We start from the raw sequence: 19793 nt of genomic DNA, 5'->3' as shown, positions 1-19793 counted from the left end.
AGACCAGATTGTCAAAAATGGGAATCTGGTGTCTTGGTATTTGAGTATCTAAGTAGGGACACATGAAGAGGCTTGGTTCGCAAAAACCAGACCCACCTACTGTAATTTGAACCTATGTATAAGCCCCTCAACTTGGGAGGTTCCAAAAGAGACTAATTATTTCTGAGCATGCCAACCATTCCTTTGCTTATGCTTTGTAAACCAGTAGGCACAGGTTGTCAAGAGATAATTTGGTAGTATTTTGATTCAGAGACACAAACCTAGTTAATGTATACCTGGCACATATCAAATAAATGTATACTTAGCAAGAAAATTCTCAGAATGCTAATATTTTACCTATAATGCAATCAGTGCCTGCAAGTTCAGTGATACTAGCATGAGCCTTTCAGTTTGTGGTCTAAGTCAAAAGTGTCAAGCTTTCTAATTTTGGTGGTACCCTGTGAGGCCAGTTTTATTTTATCTCTCAAAACTGTTGATAAATAGCTTTGAAACTCGTGCCCAATCCACCTTCTACACTCTCGCTTTCTTGATTTTTTATGAGAATAAGAAGCTTTTAGATCTCAGTCATCAGTGAAGCAGGAATAAGAATCGTATCTGAAACTTTCACATTCAAAGGCACCTGTGCATTGATGTGCAACCCTCTTCATATCAGATACCAGAACCAAAACCAAGCTGTGTCAAGCATCCAGTCATTGCATAAGAAACGAGGAACAGATGGTGGGAGAGGGAAGGACAGAGACATGGCATTGATGAATGACCATTACATGACAGCATTATTCCAATAATTCAAAACGTTGTTAGTAAGTATGCACCAAACGCCATCAAAGAAGCGATTTGCTCCTGATAACAGCTTCAGAAATGAGTCTGTTTATCAAAACAAAAAATTTGCCTAGACGGAAATGTGTACACAGCATTTCAAACCCCAAGCCACAGCTGTACCGCAAAGCAGAGTTTGAACTGCTGGTCTGGCCTAGTTGAAAAGAGAATGAAGGGCTGCACAAAGTATTTGAGATGAATTTAAAAGGATTTGCCACCAGCAACATAAAACAGAAGCAGCTTCAGACATGCTGAAGATTTGAGTTAACGGGAAGGAAGCCTGAGAAGGCTGTATTTTTGTTGTGATGATTTTGATTTTGGTAGAGCTGTTTGAACTGTTACTCATGCAAGTGTTATGCCCAGTTACCATTTAGCTGGTATTACCCATTATGCATGGATACGCATTAGGTAGCTGCAAAAATGTTTGTAAATCACATCAATATCAGCAGATGTTGTGCAAATGATACCTTATAATAAAAGGTAAACTGAAAGTTCATTATCCATTCCCTGCCTGCTTTCCCTTTACAGAGATTTGTCATGGGAAATATACAACCCGCACACCAGACAAACAGTACCTAAAGCACATATTCAGAACAAACTCTGACAAAAAAAACCTGCTCACATCCAGTTGGTAAATCCTTATGAATAGTGAACTAGTTCAGAGGCATGTAGGATCTGTTTCTGAATGAATAACTAATTAAAGGAGATAAATTCACAGTGAACCTTATTCCTAATGAGCAGCTTGACGAGCACTAATATTCAGATAAAAACAGACAGACGGGGCAAGTTAGGACACTGAGCCAATGTTTTTTTACTTTCTTTTTTCATTGGGTGCCATATCAGTTTAATACTTAAGGAGAAAAAGAGAGGGCGAGTAATGAAAAGGCCCTTTCACAGATGCCTCAATCATATGTAATTAGACTGTATTTGCAACTTCATTTCTTTCACTTTTTTTCCCATATCTCTTCCTGTGGACAAGAGTATTAGCAGAGTGTTCACTACCTCACATTTGCGTATGAGCTTATATGTACTCTCACATCAGAAAAGTTTGAACTCTTATCCTCAGTTGGTGGGTTTTTTGCCAGCTGGGTCATGACAGGGACAAAGTGCAAAGAGAGAAATCAGAAAAGCACCGAATAATTCATTATATTATTTGTCTGTGTGCAGCAACAGATAAAGAAAGAATCCATGTTCCAGCTGCCCCAGCTGTGGCTTAAAAGAACTAACCTGTTTCTAAGAATAGGTGCACAGCCCAAATATGCTTTGATATGGGAAGAAAAAGACAGTTAGCTTTTTCTAGGCAAAATGGCATATATCCTCTGTTCTCTAAAGTGCCATGTCTGGTCTACACCTAGATGAATCAAAAAGCCATAGTTTACCCCGACTGTGCATGTGATTCCAACAGTTGCTGGTCAGTCTCTCTGCAGGAATGGAGAAGTCACTAAACTTGCACCAACCTGGGTTACAGGCATCTCAATTAATACGATATATGCAAGAGATTCTCTTCAGTGTAGGGCAGCACTTTCTCTTTTTTCAAGTATCCTTCTATCATTGATGTGGTGTACATATATGGGACCACAGGCATAGCTACACTCTCTGCTTAGATGGCTTGTCAGGTTGTCAAAACAGATGATGGAAACTTTTACTTTCCAGTATATGAACGACTCTAAAGGAAACTTTGGCTCATATACCTACTTCCTCCTTAGTCTCATCATCATCATTATCCAGGTCTTTTTCCACTTCTTCCTCTCCATCACTTTCATAATCACCTGCAGAAATAGAAAAGAGGAAGAGGCAAATGATGTTCAACCTAATATCCCCCTCTCAGGCCTTCCACAGAAATATAGGCAATCTCTTCTGTGTGTGGCATACACTCCTTCCAACTACAACTCACCACAACTGTGATTAAAGCAGATCCCATTTGTTAATCTAGTGTAAATGAGTTTGGCACTGATCTCCCACTTTTTAATGCTCTAGTTTCTTGGACTCAAGCAGTGCCTTTCAAAACCATAACAAATGTCACTATCATATGGATCCAGCTCATATTACGAAGCAATATAGAGATTTTCTGCTTGGCTGCAATGGTATTACAGGACGCTCTTAATCAGTATTATCTAGATTACGGTCTTTTACTGCTATCATCATTTTAGTATGTGAGCATCTTCCATGTGAAACTAAAAGCAACAGAGAAATTTCTTATGTGTATGATGGAGTCTCTGCTGTTTCTCCTTTTCTGTAGAATGGCTGTCCTGCCTGTTTCCGAGTTCTGCTTTTCAGCAAGTGCTCACACCCTCTACTCATGCAGTATGCCTGTTATCCGCTTTTATTTTAGAAAGAAAAAAAAACTAATACTTCCCGCAATTCTTTACTGAAAAAGCTGGAGAGGAGAATTCATGCAAAGGCACCATCATATCTCTCTCTGGTGCTTTCACAGAGCAGTGGCAGTCTCTGATTTTTTTCTTTGTCTCTCTCCTTTATTTTCCAAAAAACATCTCCAAGCCTTGAGAAGATCTAGGAGTAGGTCCACTTCTACTGAGTGACACTGTAGGCCACCAGGCTAATTTTAAACATAAAACATCAGGACCAGGCTATCAAAACTCCCTTCCTCAGTTCTCACATTTAATTCTCTTGTCATGCTCCTCTTTCTTTTACCGAACGCTCACGCTTTGGCCATTTACCTTCAGGTACCATACATGGAGGTTCAGTCCTAACGTTCCCAGGAAGAGAGAAGGAATAGGAACTTCTTACTGTTGGCACAGGCTCCTTGGGGTAGCACTTTCTCAGAATCTGAGTCACAGTTGTTACAATAGGATCCAAATTCTTGCAAGATAAACAGTCCTAGGAACAGAAGGACAAAAGTGTTTAGAATTGTCTGTCTCTTACAATTGTCCTGCCTACTGCAGGATTCCCCATGCCACATGCTCACCACTTCGTAGAAGTCTTATAGAGCTGACAGAATCATGAAAACACTAAGATACTCATCTGATTATAATACAAAACCTACATATTCATGGCTTTTTTTCTGTTCCTCCTCTTTCTTCCTTTTTACCACTGAAGAAATGTGTCTGGAACAGCAAGATCTCAAGTGCTTGCATTTCATTTCCCACAGGAATACTGGCAGGGACCTCAAGTCATTTAAAAGACAGCATCCCCTGGCTCTGAGACATTACAGGGTGGTACATTTAGAGAAGGGGCGATAGTAACATATACTAGAATACCCTAGCTAACAGAGGTAACAGTACCACTGAAGAGGTGTGTTCCTTAGTATGAATAAAAACATCCTGCAGGGAGCCCACACCAATTTTTTGGCTGCCAACACAGGGTAAAATCCGTGCCTCTGTGTCTTCACCATTGCTGTTCCCAGTGTTATCACGACTAAACTAACACAGGTAGGCTAGCAGAATTACACCTGTAGTAACGTACTCTCAGAATGGTATTTCTATATAGCTAAGCATTGGAACAAATAGTTAGTTTGAAAGAATAACATGTATTTTCTAGCCATGAAATACTTAGTTCCTGCAATATCCCAAGTTTTCTACTCCTATAATCCATGTACAATGTAACAGGGTAGAAAACAGAAGCTTAAGGAGCTGTAAGAGCCCAGATACACTTTGGAGGCATGGAGCATTTTTCATCTGTATTTATTACTATGCCACGTAAAACTAGACTCTTGAGCCTCCCCTCTTTTTTTTATTTTGAGAACCAGAAACATGCGAGAATTTTCAATCTAGGCAATTTTTGCTGTAAAGAGAACAAAACAAAAAACTAAAAGCAAAGACACTCTGAAAGATCATACTAGGTGTATGTCTTTAATGCAACAGAGGCAGACAGTCTGGGTAAGCAAATTATTACAGCTGCCACACAAAGGCAGAGTTCATTACAACTGAAAGGTACAATGCTCAGAAAACAAAGCCTTCAGACTTTCCCAAGTACAGTGCATCTATACCACAGCCTCCATCAGGCAGAGTGACTAATCAATCAAGTATCTGTCTAGGTTCTCAAATTGCACCATGCCTATCAACATGTTATCTTTAGTGACTTGAGACTTAGCCTTAGCCCATTACAACAGCAACTTAAATCAAATAAGCAGCATGAACGGGCTACAAGGTAAAAAGGAAAGTTAAAATATGCTCTAATACCATTTCATTTCAAATTTTTGCTTCCCTTCAGCATGAGATAAAATAGAACAGCCTAGAGGGCAGAATAGATACTTTATGCCATTGTCTGACAGCCCATAGTTGGGATTTGGGCTGGACAAGAAATACTCAGTAAGTCCAGGAAGGTGATTGAAGAACATAACAAAGTACTTTACAAGAAGATGATGATGCCAATGGGTGTCAGTACCAGGAAATACAGAAGAGAGTATATAATAATATTAACCTAGAGGAAAACCTAGTACAAGAAGGCTGAGGAGATACCAGGTGAGCTTAAGTGAAGAAATCAGTGAATGATAAAATACAAAAGGATGTTCTGTGCCAATCTATCCTAAATGACACCCAAACCTGTTTTCCTTTTCAGATCAGGCAGTTCTGTCTCACTGCATACATAAAGTCAGCTAGCTTCTAATGTGTATATACACCTTTTAACTTCCATGTTAGCATCAACAGAGCTTGGAAGAAGAAATGGAAGCAGAAAATGCTTCCTTTTCAAAAATGATTTTATTAACTAAAAATATTTTTCATTCCAGGTAGAGGTGGGACTCAAAATATGTCCAAATTCTCTGCAAATGAATAAAGTAGTAATCATTTCTAGTCTTAGAACTACAGGCTCTTCCTGTAAAGACACAGGCTTAGGGCTACTAAGAGCTTAGGTATTTCAGCTCTCCATCAACCCATACAGTAAGCAGCTGCAGAGGTTTCAAGTGAAAACCTGCCTTGCAAATACAATTCAACTGGAATTTGTTGAAACAAACCCATCTTCACCAAAATGTTTTGATTTCAATAGATCTGATGAAAATGTAATTCAGTAGAAATTTTCTAGCCAGCTTTTAACACCTTTAAAATCTCATTAGTTCGTCAGGATTTGGCCAAGGTTAATCACAACTAGCACATTCTTTAAGGCATTGAAGTGTTGTCTACACATAGAAAGAGCCTCCACTTTCCCAAGCAGTTGTTGTTTGTCTTGCCCTGTCTCTGTCTCACTCTCTCTCCCTGCAGCCTGCAGTTCCTCTCAGGAGAATGCATCTCCCATTTTCTGTCTGCCATGAAGATGAGGAGGAATTCTTTCACTGGCAGCAGCGGTCTCTATCTTGGGACAGAGTAGGGAAGAGTATGAATGAGATTTCATAGGACTGCCAGACTCCTCCTGAAAATAGGAGAAACCTCATGTCTTGGAGAGAGAACATAAGACTGACAATGTCCCAAAGAAGGAACAAGGGAATGTGGAGTTTTGGATCTGTTAACTTTGTTGTTCCCCCTTCCAAGAGCTCTCTAGTCACACACTGTAGAAAAAGCAAACTGGAGGCCCCTGAAGCTGTCATTTCTGCTCCACTTCCAACCTTTGGAAGGATTAGTGTCCTCATTGTTCACTGGATTCTTAGTGTGCCATTTCCTGTTTATTCATCCAAGGTGCCCCTATGTTTGCACTTTTCATCGTGTTGCTCCCAGGCTGAGCTATCAGGAGATATTAGCTCATAAAGCAACATGGGCTGCAGAAGGCTCTCGAGAAGGAATGAGGTGACATTTGCCCTCAAGCAGCTGCTGCCATTCACCCCATTCAAGTATCTGCAGATGAGGGACCTGCCATTAACAGAAGCCATACCCCCTGGAAGCTCTGCTGTGCCTGGACATCCTTATTTCACCAGAAGTAGTGGTCAATTCCTCATGAAGCAGATGAAAGAAAAAACTCCACCAATTAAGCACCTACTGAAGGTAAAAAATATCTTTCTGTCACAGGAGAGTAGTTCAGGAAAGCAGTAGGAGGGATGGATCATAAGGCAATAAATTTTCTAGAGGAGAAAGGGCCAGGTATTTCATCCTGTATGTGATGGTGCTAAAAGAGATAAGACACTGGCCAGCCAGAATGTCAAGAAAACATTTCTTCTGGAATTGCACAGGTCAAGTATTGAAGGTTTCTCTATAAGAGACTTCTCTGCAGGAGGCTAAGGAAGCATGTTGGTGCGAGCACTTGGAGGAAACCACTACTGTTCTGCACCTGAACTCTCTATACCTTATAGGGATCCCATTTGCAGGACCACGTCATCTTTCTTGATAGATCTATGTTAATTTTCCACAAGATTAAAAATGGGCCTCCTGAAAGACAGTTGATGGATGTGTGTCATTAACAAAGGTCTGCCTAAAACAACATGTTTTGTGGGAAAGACTGACTGGGTGGAATTATCCACGTGGATACCTGAAAGGAAACATCTCATGAGATACCTCAGCAACTCTGCTGCAGACACTGTAGCGCACTTCGGGAAACGCAGTCCAAGCAGGGAGCAACTTCCATAGGAGAGGAGGAAAAAAAGCATTAAAAAGCTGGGACTACAACTCCTATGAGGCTCTGAAGGGATTAACATTAGTTTTAAAATGAAACATTTTAACCATTCTGAACTGAAATGTTTTCACTTGACTGTAAAAAAGGTCAATACTTTTCATTTTGACGTTATAATTTTCAACTGATATGCTATACAAATTCAGGATAAAACCAACCCTGAAATTTCTTGCAGGATAAAATATCTGTTTTTCGATATAACTCTGCAATGCTAGGTAGGTCAGACCCAGGACTAGCTACCAACCCGTCTCAAGCACAGAATCAATATTTACCTGCACACTTGTGAAAAGAATCTCCATACCACAGGAATCAAGGAAAGTCTCCCTGCCCAGCTGGATGTTGGTGATGTGTTTCAGGCAGATTAGGAGACCCCTACGAATATGCACATAGTTGTTGGAGACATCATTGTGATGCCAGTCTTGATAGAGTCTCAGCAACCCGCACAGGTAGCCTCTGTTCACTGCCCGTCGGCTGTTAGACTCTGAAACCAAAGAGAAAAGGCTGAATTAAACTCTTTCCACTACTCATGCTGTTTGACAAGCATGTGTCTACTCAGTGCTCTAAAACTCAGACTTTTACACCTGCTCATTCTTGCTTAATGGCCACAGTTAACTTATTTTTTACACTTAGGATATTGTTACTTGCTAAACCTAAGCTAGGTTCTTGGAATTGTACAAGAAAAAAAATGAAGCATTATCTTCTGTCTAGATGGAAATCATTGCTCCCGAATCCTAGAACATAAAGGTTCTCCTTTAACCAAACTGTGAGTGCAGTGGGGACAGACTCCATATCTCTTCCCATGTGCTAAAAAAACTAATCCAGAACACAGCACCATAGATGTTCCTGAAACTAAAGGAGCTCCTGAGGAGTGAGAAAAGCTAAAGAACAACAATAGGATTAGTTGAGAGCAGACCACACAGTCCTCATGTAGCACTGTATTTCAATACAAGGAGAACACCTTGCTGTGATCAACAAATACGGACAACCAGTAGCTGTACAACCTTGCCTCAGCCAGTGAAATTATGTTTGACTTCTAAATGCATTCTCACACATGCCTGTACGATAAAAGACATGAATCAAAAGCGTCTAGAAAATCATAACCTTCTCCTAAAATCATGAGACTAGATAAAACAAACAATTTAAAAATTAACGGAACACCAGCACGAGCACCTACAGTTTGGGTTTCTTATGTTCCGCATTCTCATTCTCAGATTTTAAAGGTCACATTCAGGTGATGTTTACAGGCTTTAATTCATAAGAAAGCTAAAAAGATATTAAAAAAATAAAAACTACTTTCATAAAACTATAAAAGGAAAGCTGCTATGTTCCCTTAATCACATCCAGGAGATGGGGATCTAAGGAAAAGATTATGAAACTTGCAGTAAAAAATAAATTCTGCCATCTGACAATTCTAAAGCACATCCCCTCACTCACTGTGTTCCTTGTCCTGCCCCACAGGGAAAATGTGAGGCCATACTAGACTCCAGGCTCCCTCCCTTCAAACCAACCCTGACTAAACACATTTTCCTGACTGGTCCTGACGTTCCTCACTGTGACACACATTAGAGGCTGTCAGGAGCATGCTAATCAACCTATGGGGCCAGGTAGCATATGCGAGACTGGAGTTTTGCTCCCCGAATACCAATCAGTATTTGCGGCTCACAACAGATGGCTCTTGGTATGGGTTCTCCAGGGCTGGTAGGCTACGATTCATTTCCAGTTCATTAAACAGAATGCCAGCGCCTTTCACACCTGGAATGTTAAAGCCATCAGCAGGGATTTACAGGGCAGGAGAAGCAGCTAGAGGTTAAGAAAGATAGAATGGAAGAAGCAAGATGCTGGATGAAGAAACAGTAAAAAAGGAAGCCATAGAGAGAGTAACCAGGAAGAAGCTACAAGGCAGCAAACTTCAATCCCAGTGATGAAGCAGATGGAGATACTGGGAAGGAGAGGAAGTGACACCACTGAAGTCATCTCAGTTTGCTTGCTGCAGTACCTCAATGAACTCTTACACTGAGAAGGGACTGGCGGGTAGCTCTGCTACCTGATCTTGCCCTGTAGCTTTCTCTACCATTGCCACCACAGGGCAGGCAACAAACAGTGCCCCAGGCTACCGAAAGTTTGCAAACACACTTCAACCATGCTCTACTTCCTCACATACCACCCTGCTGACATGCCTCAGTACCGCTCTGCTGATCCCACAGCTATTCCATTCCCATACCTCATACACAGCTCTGACCAGACACCTACAGCTTGGCCTGCAACCCTCTCTGGCACTTTAGGCCCTTGTTGTTAACCACCTCTTGCTAGCTCTGCCAGTACAGTTTGTATCTGGGGGCTCAGTGATTCAGGTCATCCTTCTCCTTTGACCTTCACTCTATGTTTCTTTTTTTCTATTTGACTTTCTGCTAGAAAACTTTAATTGCTTGAGAACCCCTTATCAATCCCAATGATTTTATTCACGATTTCCTGTTAATCCTCAACCAGCTGTCATGTTTACTAACCTGCAGGATGACTAACCCCTTAAATCAGTCAATCATTCCTTGAAGAATTACTCAGGGAGCTCTGTAAAAGTCAATAAGTATATAAAACATGACAAGAAGAGGAGAGTGAGGGAAATGAGGTAGGGACAATTTGGATCAGACTCAGAGCTTCCCTGAATTGTTCAGAGGCTGATGAAATTGGACTAGATTTAGGGATTTACAGCCCCCAGCATTCAGTGTTTGAAGTCCACACTTTCTGTGGCAACGATGATAAGGTGAGGGAAACACTGAAAAGCACTGTGGGCAAAGCTGGTTGGGGGAGTTAATATTTTTTAACAAAAACAGAATTATCATAAAGTATGTTTGTGGGTTTTTCCTTCTGTCTTTCAAGACAGACTTCCACATTTAGATCCCAGCTCCATGGGGATAACAACACACGCCTGTCCCATGCCTCCATCTTATCGCTGGATGAAAAGCGCTGAGCAAGCTGAGCAAAACAGCTTTGTTATTTCTTTCCCTCATGTTTCCTGTAGCACTTACCACCTTTAAGATCAAAACAGTTACTTTGAAAAGTGAAACTGAGGTAGCCTGTTCTGAGAGGAGGAGATGGGAGAGGCAGGATTATTGTTCCTTCAGCACTTTGATCAGAAACAATGAGAATTACTGAAGGGGGAAGAAAACATTCACTTTAGTTCTCCTTGCTCATTACATTGCTTCTCTTCTGCTCTCCCGTGTTGTCAGTTTTTTTTTTTCTTCCCCATTCCATATTTTTTCAGTTGTACAGTCAATAAAGTAGCACACAGGCAAAGGAAGAAGTATGCCAAGATCTCCAGAAGGCAGAATGGAAAAAGGAGGCCTCCCCGCCTGTCTGTGTCTGTTGGTCTCTCCATCTAAGGATGCACCTGCATGTGTGTATCTCTATATTTTGGCACAAATACAGATGGTGGGAATGAATCATTCAGGTACAAGTGGCACTGCACAGATTTGTAGGCAGCAAGAACCCACTTCTCCTGTAGCGACTTTGCATAATCTGTGTGGTAAGTGGTAAAATGTCCTTTGCCTTTTGACCCTTTTTGCTGTTATTCTTTCATTAGTTCCTTTTGTCCTCCCTGGATACGGCCAGTGTGTTCGGTGGGACCAGAAGTTCTCTTTTTCAGAAGCTTTCAGGAGCATCCAGGGCCCAGGCACAGTGTTTCACCTTTTGATTAATGTTTGGTCTGGCTTCCTAATCTTATTCTGGCATCTCTGGCACAGGATCACTGTCCTCACCTACTTCCCCAAACCTCTTACTGAAATACTGTTTTCTTTGCAACAGTTTGAATTCTACCTGCCAAGGCTTGGATAGATGATGTGGAAATACTAAATGTCTTCTTTAGATATCCCACAATTCTGGAAGAAGCCATCCCCCTTTTGTCTTCCAGGACAGTGCTGCTAACCAGAGAAAGTTTAAGCATTGCAACGTAGAGTTTTTGGCCTGAATAATCTGTCTGGTTAGCCAGAGACATTTGACACAGATGAACAGCCAACCTGTGGAATATCAAGTAGTTATGGATGCATCTAAACTAGCAAGGGGCTCACGCTACAAAGAAATACCCAGCTTTGAGAGAATTCTGATTGTGTTGAGCGACACGGACAAGCTAAGGATGGGGTTTGAGACTAAGATAAAAGTGTTATGGCTTTCACTGTTTCTGAGGACATTTCTGAAGCCCCTCCTCATATTCCAGTCCCCTTTGAAGTGTCTGCAATGAACACAGGGACCACTGGAAAATATGCAGCATATTTAATCACAAAACTGAATTACAGTCAACCAGAAATATGATGAGCAAGACACTGCTTACCAGGCAGAACAAAGATTTTTATCTTTCTATCTATTTAAATCTCTTTGTTGATGCCACTCAGCTGATTCATTATGCCAAGAACATACATTGCTACAGTTTGGAGATAAGAATGTTCTGCTAAATTAACCCCAGGGCCCCTAAAGGAGTGGAAGGAATAAGAAAATCTCCAACTTCCCTGCTCTGCTTCAGTGATTGTCCCTTGAGAATAAAAGATGCAAGATACCTTCTAAAGGGAAATGGAAAATGATCATTGTACTATGTCACTGTGAGCCCATTTTTGCCAGAGATAAGCTATGAGGCCTCCCTACAGAAACAGAATGAATTGTCCCCATTGAGAAACCTAGACACTCATCAAGTGCTGGGATGAACCCAAACCTAGTATGCTCTACAGTTCCAACAAGAAGCTGGTTTTAGCTCAACACTTATTGGAAGCCAGAGGAAGACTATAATTCTGCCCCATAAACTTCACAGCCATCCTGAGAGTGCCAGCACTTACCTGAGCATTTAGCATACATGTATAACACTGGCACAAAGGTAGAGAATGCAGGCAGGACTCACTAGCAAGTACAAGTGCCATGTTTGACTCCCAGATCAGGAATCAGCCATACACTTAGTTTCAGTACAAGAATAGCTCATTCTTTCTACTCTGAAAGTCCTTGTTTCGGTTCCCGATGTTGGCTAAGTCAGTGGCTATCACACAAACTGTATTATGACATGGTGATTTTTCTCTAATTGGCCTTTATTACATCATTAACATATAAAAATTAAGAAGGACCAAGCCAACCCCTTCTGAAGCTTTCGAACTAATCCCAGAAGGAAATTGGTCATCTTCCAAAAGTTTTCCTTTCTATCTTTTATTTTTCATTTTCACAGCATCTTCTGGTTGGAAGTCAACCAGAAAGCTGAAACAAGAAATGCACTAGAAATGCTTTTTGCACCCAATTTCCAGCTTGATTTTTCTAACTGAAATGGTTTGAAAGAGTTCAAATAAGAATGCTAGAATCTGGAAGACCTCCCCAGATTTGACCACAGAACCTTCTGAAACCTAACCACCACTGGAGGCACAAACACTGCCCACACCAAAACACAGACAATAAGCAATCACTGTTAAGGACAAGGACATCAACAGGGAATAATGCAGCTTCTTGTCACTTCAGTTCCATTATACATACCCCCAGGGGCAAAACAGAGTGGGAAGGTGCCATGCCTCAGGAACTGGAACCAATCTTCTTCTCTAGAGCACTGAGTTACTTTCAGACTGAGAGACATCTCCATGAATGAAGACTGATCTTGGGGAAAGGGAATTTAAAGGACATTCAAAAATTTTTTTTTTTTCATAAAATGGGTCTACTCAAAGAGATAAAGTTAAAAAAAATGGAATCAAGACTATCAGCATGCTGGAGTTCAGGAAGAAAGGACAGACATTGTTTTACATGATTATGAAAGGAACCATTTGCAAAATTGAACTCTGATCACAATATCCTACAAATTGTGATGACAGGTTTGAGGCCAGACTGAAGATATACTCAGATATGCATCCGGAGATCAGAAATGAAGTCCTGTGAAAAATGGCTACCTGGTAGAATATAAGACAAATCACAGACACTGTGCTGCTGGCTGGCATGGTTTAGCCACAGGGCTACCCTAACAAAAGTAGATCTGTTACAAAGCAGGAGAGATTCAGACATAGGGGGTCCAGGGCAGCCTTTCAGAAAATGTAATGTGCTTATATGCTAGAACACCCCTTTCTGTTCCTTGTGGAGTCACTTGCCCCTTCTTGATGCTAGCATAAAAGGGAAAAAAAAAAGTGGTACTGATTATTTTATCCTGCCAGCCACAAGACATAATCCTTACGCTCTGATGAAAAAAAAAAGAGAGGGTGAAAGGTTAAATAAAGGTTAGTTGATGGAAGATCAGGAGGAAAGGGCAGGAAATGAGAGATAAAAGGCTAGGAGGAAAGAGAGAATACAAGAGGATAAGGAAGACAAAAGGAGGAAGGAAAAGATACAGAAGGAGAGGGGAAAGGCCATCGGCAATAACCGCTGCTAGCTCACAGAATTGTTTTGATAAGAGAGGCATGATCAGGGGGTCACCACAACCTGTCTCTTTAAATTGCTCATTACAATGCATTCCTAGCAAAATTGTAACAAGGGCTCTGCCTGTTTCCCTAACCCTTTCCTTCAACATCCACTGAGTAAATGCCTCCAAAATCATGTCTAGCTAATTTCCTTAAAGACATGCAAGCTGCTAATTCTGGGAAGTACAGATAGTCAGGAATAACAAATACAACCAAAATTAGATTAAAATAACCTGCTGATAAACAAATTACTCACCAAAAATAAATATTGGATTAAGCACTGGTGGGAGCAGGGATCCCTACAGTCACATCGCCACCGCGTGGCTGCAAGGCGACCAGCCAGCTCCTCGTGGCCTGGGGGATGGCAGGGCAGTCGCACCCGCCTTCAGTCTACAAACCCCAAGAGACAGTTGTCCACAGTTATTTATCAGGCATCTAGTTTTCATTCCACCCCCCAAAAACTAAAAACAGCTTGTCAGTTTTATTCTGAAGAGTGAGTTCAGCACTGCCAAAAGCAGTAGAGCCATGTGGGATGCCACCCTGGCTTTGCACTGCTTTCGCCCAGGCTCCAGTGGAGTCTGCTCCCTCCACGCCTGGGCTCACAGCCGAAGGAGGGCTCTGCAGGTGTCTGTGCTCAGCCTACCAAGCCTCTCCTAACTTGCAACAGAACTGGAGCACGATATGAAGGCAAGCGTGCAGAGGAGAAGGAGGACCAAGTCACAGGAGGCTGGACAAAGCAGCAGGGGTACCCTGGGGCACAGAAGAGGCACTGGGGGAAGGATGCTCTGCCTCACCATGCCTCAGTTGCTCTACTTTCATCTGTAAAATATAAAGTTCCACTGTAACATCCAAGAGAAAAGATTCCTGGTGCTCTCACAACATTTGAGCTCCATTATAGCTATTTAATAAGCAACATATTCAGCCTGTATAATAATACAGCTCTGCTACAGAGTTAACAGCATGGTCGAGAGACTACAAATAAAAAAGCTGCAAAGCAAGGAAGGAAGGATTTGCTACAAGCTGTTTGCTTCCTGCACGTGGGCATGGCAGGTGGAGAACAGCAGCAACAGGGATCAGGATAAGGACTCCCAGGAGGACAGCATGCAAGGATCAGGAAGGTACTCTGGGTTGCTGGAAAAGAGAAGTCAGGAGTGAGAAAAGAGCTGACTGACAGGTGAGAAATACCTTCTCTGTATTAGTATCCAAGCTTCCACTGATAGCAAGACGCAGTGCTGTCATGGGAAGTGACCTAAACTTCTGTTCCTCCACTATTCACCATCTCCATGTCCCTTACAGATTTCCATTCCTGTACTGGGGAACAAGACCACCAAGGCCCCTTTGGTCCTGTTCTAAGTTTCCAAGCTTTTCTTTCCTGTTGTGGATGAAGCACAGGTTTGTAGTGTCCCATCACTTATTTCTTTGGCAAATCTTGTATTTTCCCCTCTGAAAGGCAGATCTCCAGGAGAGACAATTTCCTAGCTACAGCTGGAGTAGTAATTTTTTCTTACACTGATGCCTTCTTTCCAGGCAGATCTTGCTTCTTACAGTGTTACTCATCTGTTAAGTGGGCATTTTGCATCCGTGGGCATTCTGTTTGATAAGAGACACGGCCAAAATGTGAAGCTTCCAGCCAGCCCTTTGCTCTGCAGGTGGACAGAGTCTCAGGGAGGACTGCAGGAAGCTGGAGGAGCTGAAGATGAATGGTCCTGAATCCATCAGGGACACACACTGCCATCTGTCTGCTCCCTTTAAAACTACTGTGCGTTTTCCCATTCCAGCTCCCTGCCAAAAGCAAGAGGGAAACTTTCCATCTGGGAACCTCCACATGTAATCATAACCCTCATGGTCACTCAGGCTGAAGCTGTCAAGGATCTGACAGGCTGGCAGGGACACCCTCAAAACTGGGTGCTTTCTTGCCCTGTCTTTTATACCCTTTACCCCCAGCAAAATTGAATTTCATCAGCATCACCCAGCAAGTGGGTTATTGCAGAACTCCAACAAAGCTCAGAATAATCAGTCCAGTAATTCAATATTACAGCAAATACAGGGATTCCCAACTCCAGTTCAGTTTATATTTCATACGAAAGGGCTTCTAGATACTTTGCCATATAGAATTTTACCACTTCTTTTCATAAGTAATTTTCAAGCACTACAACATTTACTGCTTTTCTAAGAATCTCTGCACTATTCAAAGGTGCTAAGGCCATGGGCATAAATAAGTTAACTGTGACAAGCCAAGCTCCCCTGACACAATCATGAAAAACAATTCAGCTCTTTTCCAGCCATGGAAAATTTATCTGCAGAAGAACCATGTTTTCCACATGTGCTAATGCAAACCTCCCAAAAAGTATAGCTTCTTTGTTTGTATGCAAATACCAGAGCACACACTACTCCAGGCTCATGCCTGGAGCTTCGCATGTCCCAAACCACAGGACAAGGATGAAACCAACAGACATTCCTGACCACTGAGCATCAGACTGCAGAAAACGTCAAAAAACTGAGTATAAGTTGGGTGCTAGTGGGCTAGAGTGCTCTATTTGGCTGCACAGAAGTGGCACCATTTCCTCAATCCCGGTTCCACTTAGGAGAACATCAGCTGACAGTACATCCTGTGTTTTCCTAAAACTGCTTTTCCATGGAAGCGGTAGCTGATGGTGCCACATCAGTGATCTCCAGTTAATAAATGGTAAAGGAAAGAGTACAACAAACAATAAATAATAGCAAGATTAATACTGCAGCATTATAACAGCAAATTGGGAAGGGAGTCTCCAAACGAAGAAATGTCTCTCCCAAGTGAAGTCTGTTTGCAATGGTCAACAGGACCAATGAACACAAGAACCTCAAAGAGTAGATATGTGGATCATTCTGCTCAGTAGACCAAATCCTCATTAGAGTTCATTTTTGTACCTTCTGTGAAAGCACCTGACATTAACAACCAGAATGATCAATGTGTTCCTCCAGTCTTGCAAACCCTCTACGCAGTTACTTAAGCACAAAAAACGCACAAGGAAGAAACAACCAAGATGGTTGGTTCCACAGCCCAGATAGGCTGAAAAGAGCCACATGACAAATTCTTGTAAGAGCAAACGGCTTTAAAATTTCCTTTACTCCAGAGGAAAAAGGGGTGGGAGAATTTGGAGCTGGATCCAATCCTTCTAGATCCCCTAGATTATCCTTGGCTGATAAAAAGGCTGTTCTTTTGCACTGACTTTTACAAAGTAGGTTTAAAAATCCTCAAGAGACTGTTTCACAGCTTCCCTTGGTAATTAGTTCTTCACTTCAATATACTGTCCTCAGCTCTAAGCCCAAAAAAAGCCCAGAAATAGAAAACTGATCCTGTAAATATCCTGGGACAGCAGAATTTCACTTCCTGGTACTTGCCATAAAACAGGAGTATGGAAGAAAAGCATAAGCTCCACACAGCTTTCAGCTCTTGCTCCACTTCTCCACCCTTCTCTGTGAATGCCTTTCTATTTTAAGTGTTAATTTTGCTTTTGTATTGCAAGCAGCTCTGGCATAGGCCCACCACCAACTCCCTTATTAAGATTTAGGGTCTGAAACAGAAGGTGGCTCCTCATTGCAATAATGTGACCTTTAAATTTAGGCAGCAAGGTTAATACTGGAGGCATTAGTTCAGAATTCATCACTTGAACTGGTACAACTCAGACACAATCCCACTGCAGCATGCTCATTTAAGCACTGCTTCCAGGACTACAATTTTTCACAAATGCATTTATTCCTAATGCTATGAAAAGGAGAAGGGAGAGGGGAAGAAAAGGAGGGAGAGAGAGAGAAAAGGACAATACGCCATCGTGATTTATTATAGAGTCGATTGTCTGCAATAGTAGAGTGCTCTTTCTTAATCAAAGCTTTATTAAATTCTAGTAATAAAAAGCTAAGTGTTTTTGGATGGGATAAAGGCAAAAAAGGGTAACACGTTCATTTGAGAAACAGTCACACCAGCAGCGTGTGACAGGGAATCCATGTTAAGATCTCCAGCACCCTCATCCCACGGGCACAATGTTAAGCACAACCTGCCATAGTTTGGCTGTACTCAAGAAATCGCTAGGTCCCAGCCCTGTCTTTTAGAGCTGCATGCCATCAGGCCTGAGAAGCTGGCAGAGGGGAATAAGGTCATCTCTCTCCGACTGCAGGGGTTTCCCCAAGTCTTTGCCAACAGCAGCGTGGTTACCAGATGAGCACATAGTACAACACCAGAGTCCACAGCACAGAGCGGTCCTGGCCCCACACTGCAGTGAGAGTGGAGCAATGAGCATTGGTAGCTGGCTGGATAGGCTCTGCATTTCTTTCACTGCACTAAGCCCCAGGACAAACTGCTCCCTGAATACTCAAAACAAGCATCTAGTCTCGCAGACTTGCAGCGCCTTGCTCCTTGGGACCCACAGCATCATCTCCTAGCTACACATCTGTAGAGCCATGGGGCTACAAAAAGCATAGCAGGTGTACAAGAAACTACTGCATTATTGCCTCCCTCTTCTAAGCAGAGCTCTCTTTGGGATTTCAGGTGAAGAACCAAATGGGAAGCGAGTTCCAATGGGATCATTCTGTCCAGCAGCACAGCACAGAAGGGAAAGTCAGGAAGAATATGAAGAAAAGCTTACTTGATTTCAGCAAAGCTGCCAGAGCCTCAATGGCTGCCCTGGGGAAAGAAGAAAGATGAAGAAATAATGTCAATTTCTTCGATAATTTTTGTAACCTTCATCTTCACAGTCTCCCGGGCCAGGCTCCCCAGCTAGTCTAAACTGACAGCCTAACATTGACTTTGACAGAATGGCAATGTTTTGCACCAGCAGAGGATCCAGTCTCTGCAGCTGACTCAGTTATTCTAAAAGACCATTAGCCCTCTAGCTTTAACGTTACACTGATTTGTGGTGACCATTAAACTGAAAGCAACACCCACATATCGAAAGTAATGAAGCAAGTCTTTAAACTGCTGCCCTAGAGCTATTTCTTTGTATCAGAGACTTAGCACAGGCCCATTCCAGACACTGGTGCCTCTATCCACATCAGCAGATGATAATTTCTGCACCAAGTGAGGACATCCATGTCAGTATGTCCAGCCAAATTCCACTCTGCTGTTTTCTATTTTCTCAATACAAGCTTCACCCCTCATCTCTCCTCCTACCAGCTTTAGTTGAAAAGAAAATCTTTTGTTTTCTTTCAGTTATGCCAATGTCTTTTATTACAGTAGCATATAAAGGTCGCTGCTCAGATCGGGATTCATGATAAGAGAGATGCTACAGCTGTGCCCCATAGCTCTTAGAGAACAAATAGGTAGAGAGGAGGGATGCACAGAGAAATTTCTGTTGGCCCTCTGCATCATTTTAATGCACAGGTAAGCAACTCAGCCTGTCTGACTCAGCAGAGCACTGGCCTGAATGGAAGCTGGTCACTAACATTCGCAATTTGAAAAGCTGCACTGAGCTGTCCCTGTTCCCCACTCTCTGGAAGCAGGTCGCTTCTCCATGTGGTATGAACCCCATACAACTAGTCACATAGAACATTTTCTTTTCCAGACACATTCTGCTGGAACAAGAAGATCCATGTTCTAACCCAGCTTACTGCTGTGAAGTTTCAAGTGCCCACAGCTCATTGAATAAATACAGCTACAAAACCCTCCATGCCCATGGATTCCTAACAATGTAATCTCTTTATAAACGAATCCCCAAATAAAATCATATTAACTTCCATACTGAGCCAATTATTCCTGCAGCAAGATATAAATATTTTGTCATTAAGCTACTGTTCATTTCGTGTTCAATAGCATCTGAGAATAAGAAAAATTTGACAGCTGGTTCTTGCTGACGCTGGGTTCTGTCCCTCTCTAACGTAACTCTTTCATAATGAATCTGTCTGAGTTCAACACCAGTATTATAAATAAACTACACAAGAAAGGCCCACAAATGCATACACAACATCAAATCGCCAGATGAGCTAAAATCTAACCAGTGGAAGCACGATCATGCTCTCACTGCTTTTCTACCTCCACTTACACAGCAGGCATTCAGCTGGTGGGAGGAAGCCTGTGTCATTTGCCAGCCCCTCTGCATGCTCAGAAAAGAGATA

The 19793-nt window shown here is 42.1% G+C and overlaps 1 protein-coding gene across 1 annotated transcript in view; it reads right to left on the bottom strand.

Moving 5' to 3' along the window:
- Positions 1-19793, bottom strand: part of AGBL1 (AGBL carboxypeptidase 1) — a 296895-nt gene that overhangs the window by 231212 nt on the left and 45890 nt on the right. The window contains exons 6-9 of the mRNA XM_064517224.1: positions 18329-18366; positions 7581-7789; positions 3495-3654; positions 2512-2585 (exon numbers count right to left, since the gene is read on the bottom strand). Of these exons, the coding sequence (XP_064373294.1) occupies positions 2512-2585; positions 3495-3654; positions 7581-7789; positions 18329-18366 (481 nt within the window). The remainder of the gene's footprint in view (positions 1-2511; positions 2586-3494; positions 3655-7580; positions 7790-18328; positions 18367-19793) is intronic.

The sequence above is a fragment of the Dromaius novaehollandiae genome, chromosome 10 (assembly GCF_036370855.1).
Source record: "Dromaius novaehollandiae isolate bDroNov1 chromosome 10, bDroNov1.hap1, whole genome shotgun sequence".
Taxonomy (NCBI): Eukaryota; Metazoa; Chordata; class Aves; order Casuariiformes; family Dromaiidae; genus Dromaius; species Dromaius novaehollandiae.
The sequence above is the reverse complement of the archived record's forward strand: the minus strand, read 5'-3'. Positions and strand labels throughout refer to the sequence as shown.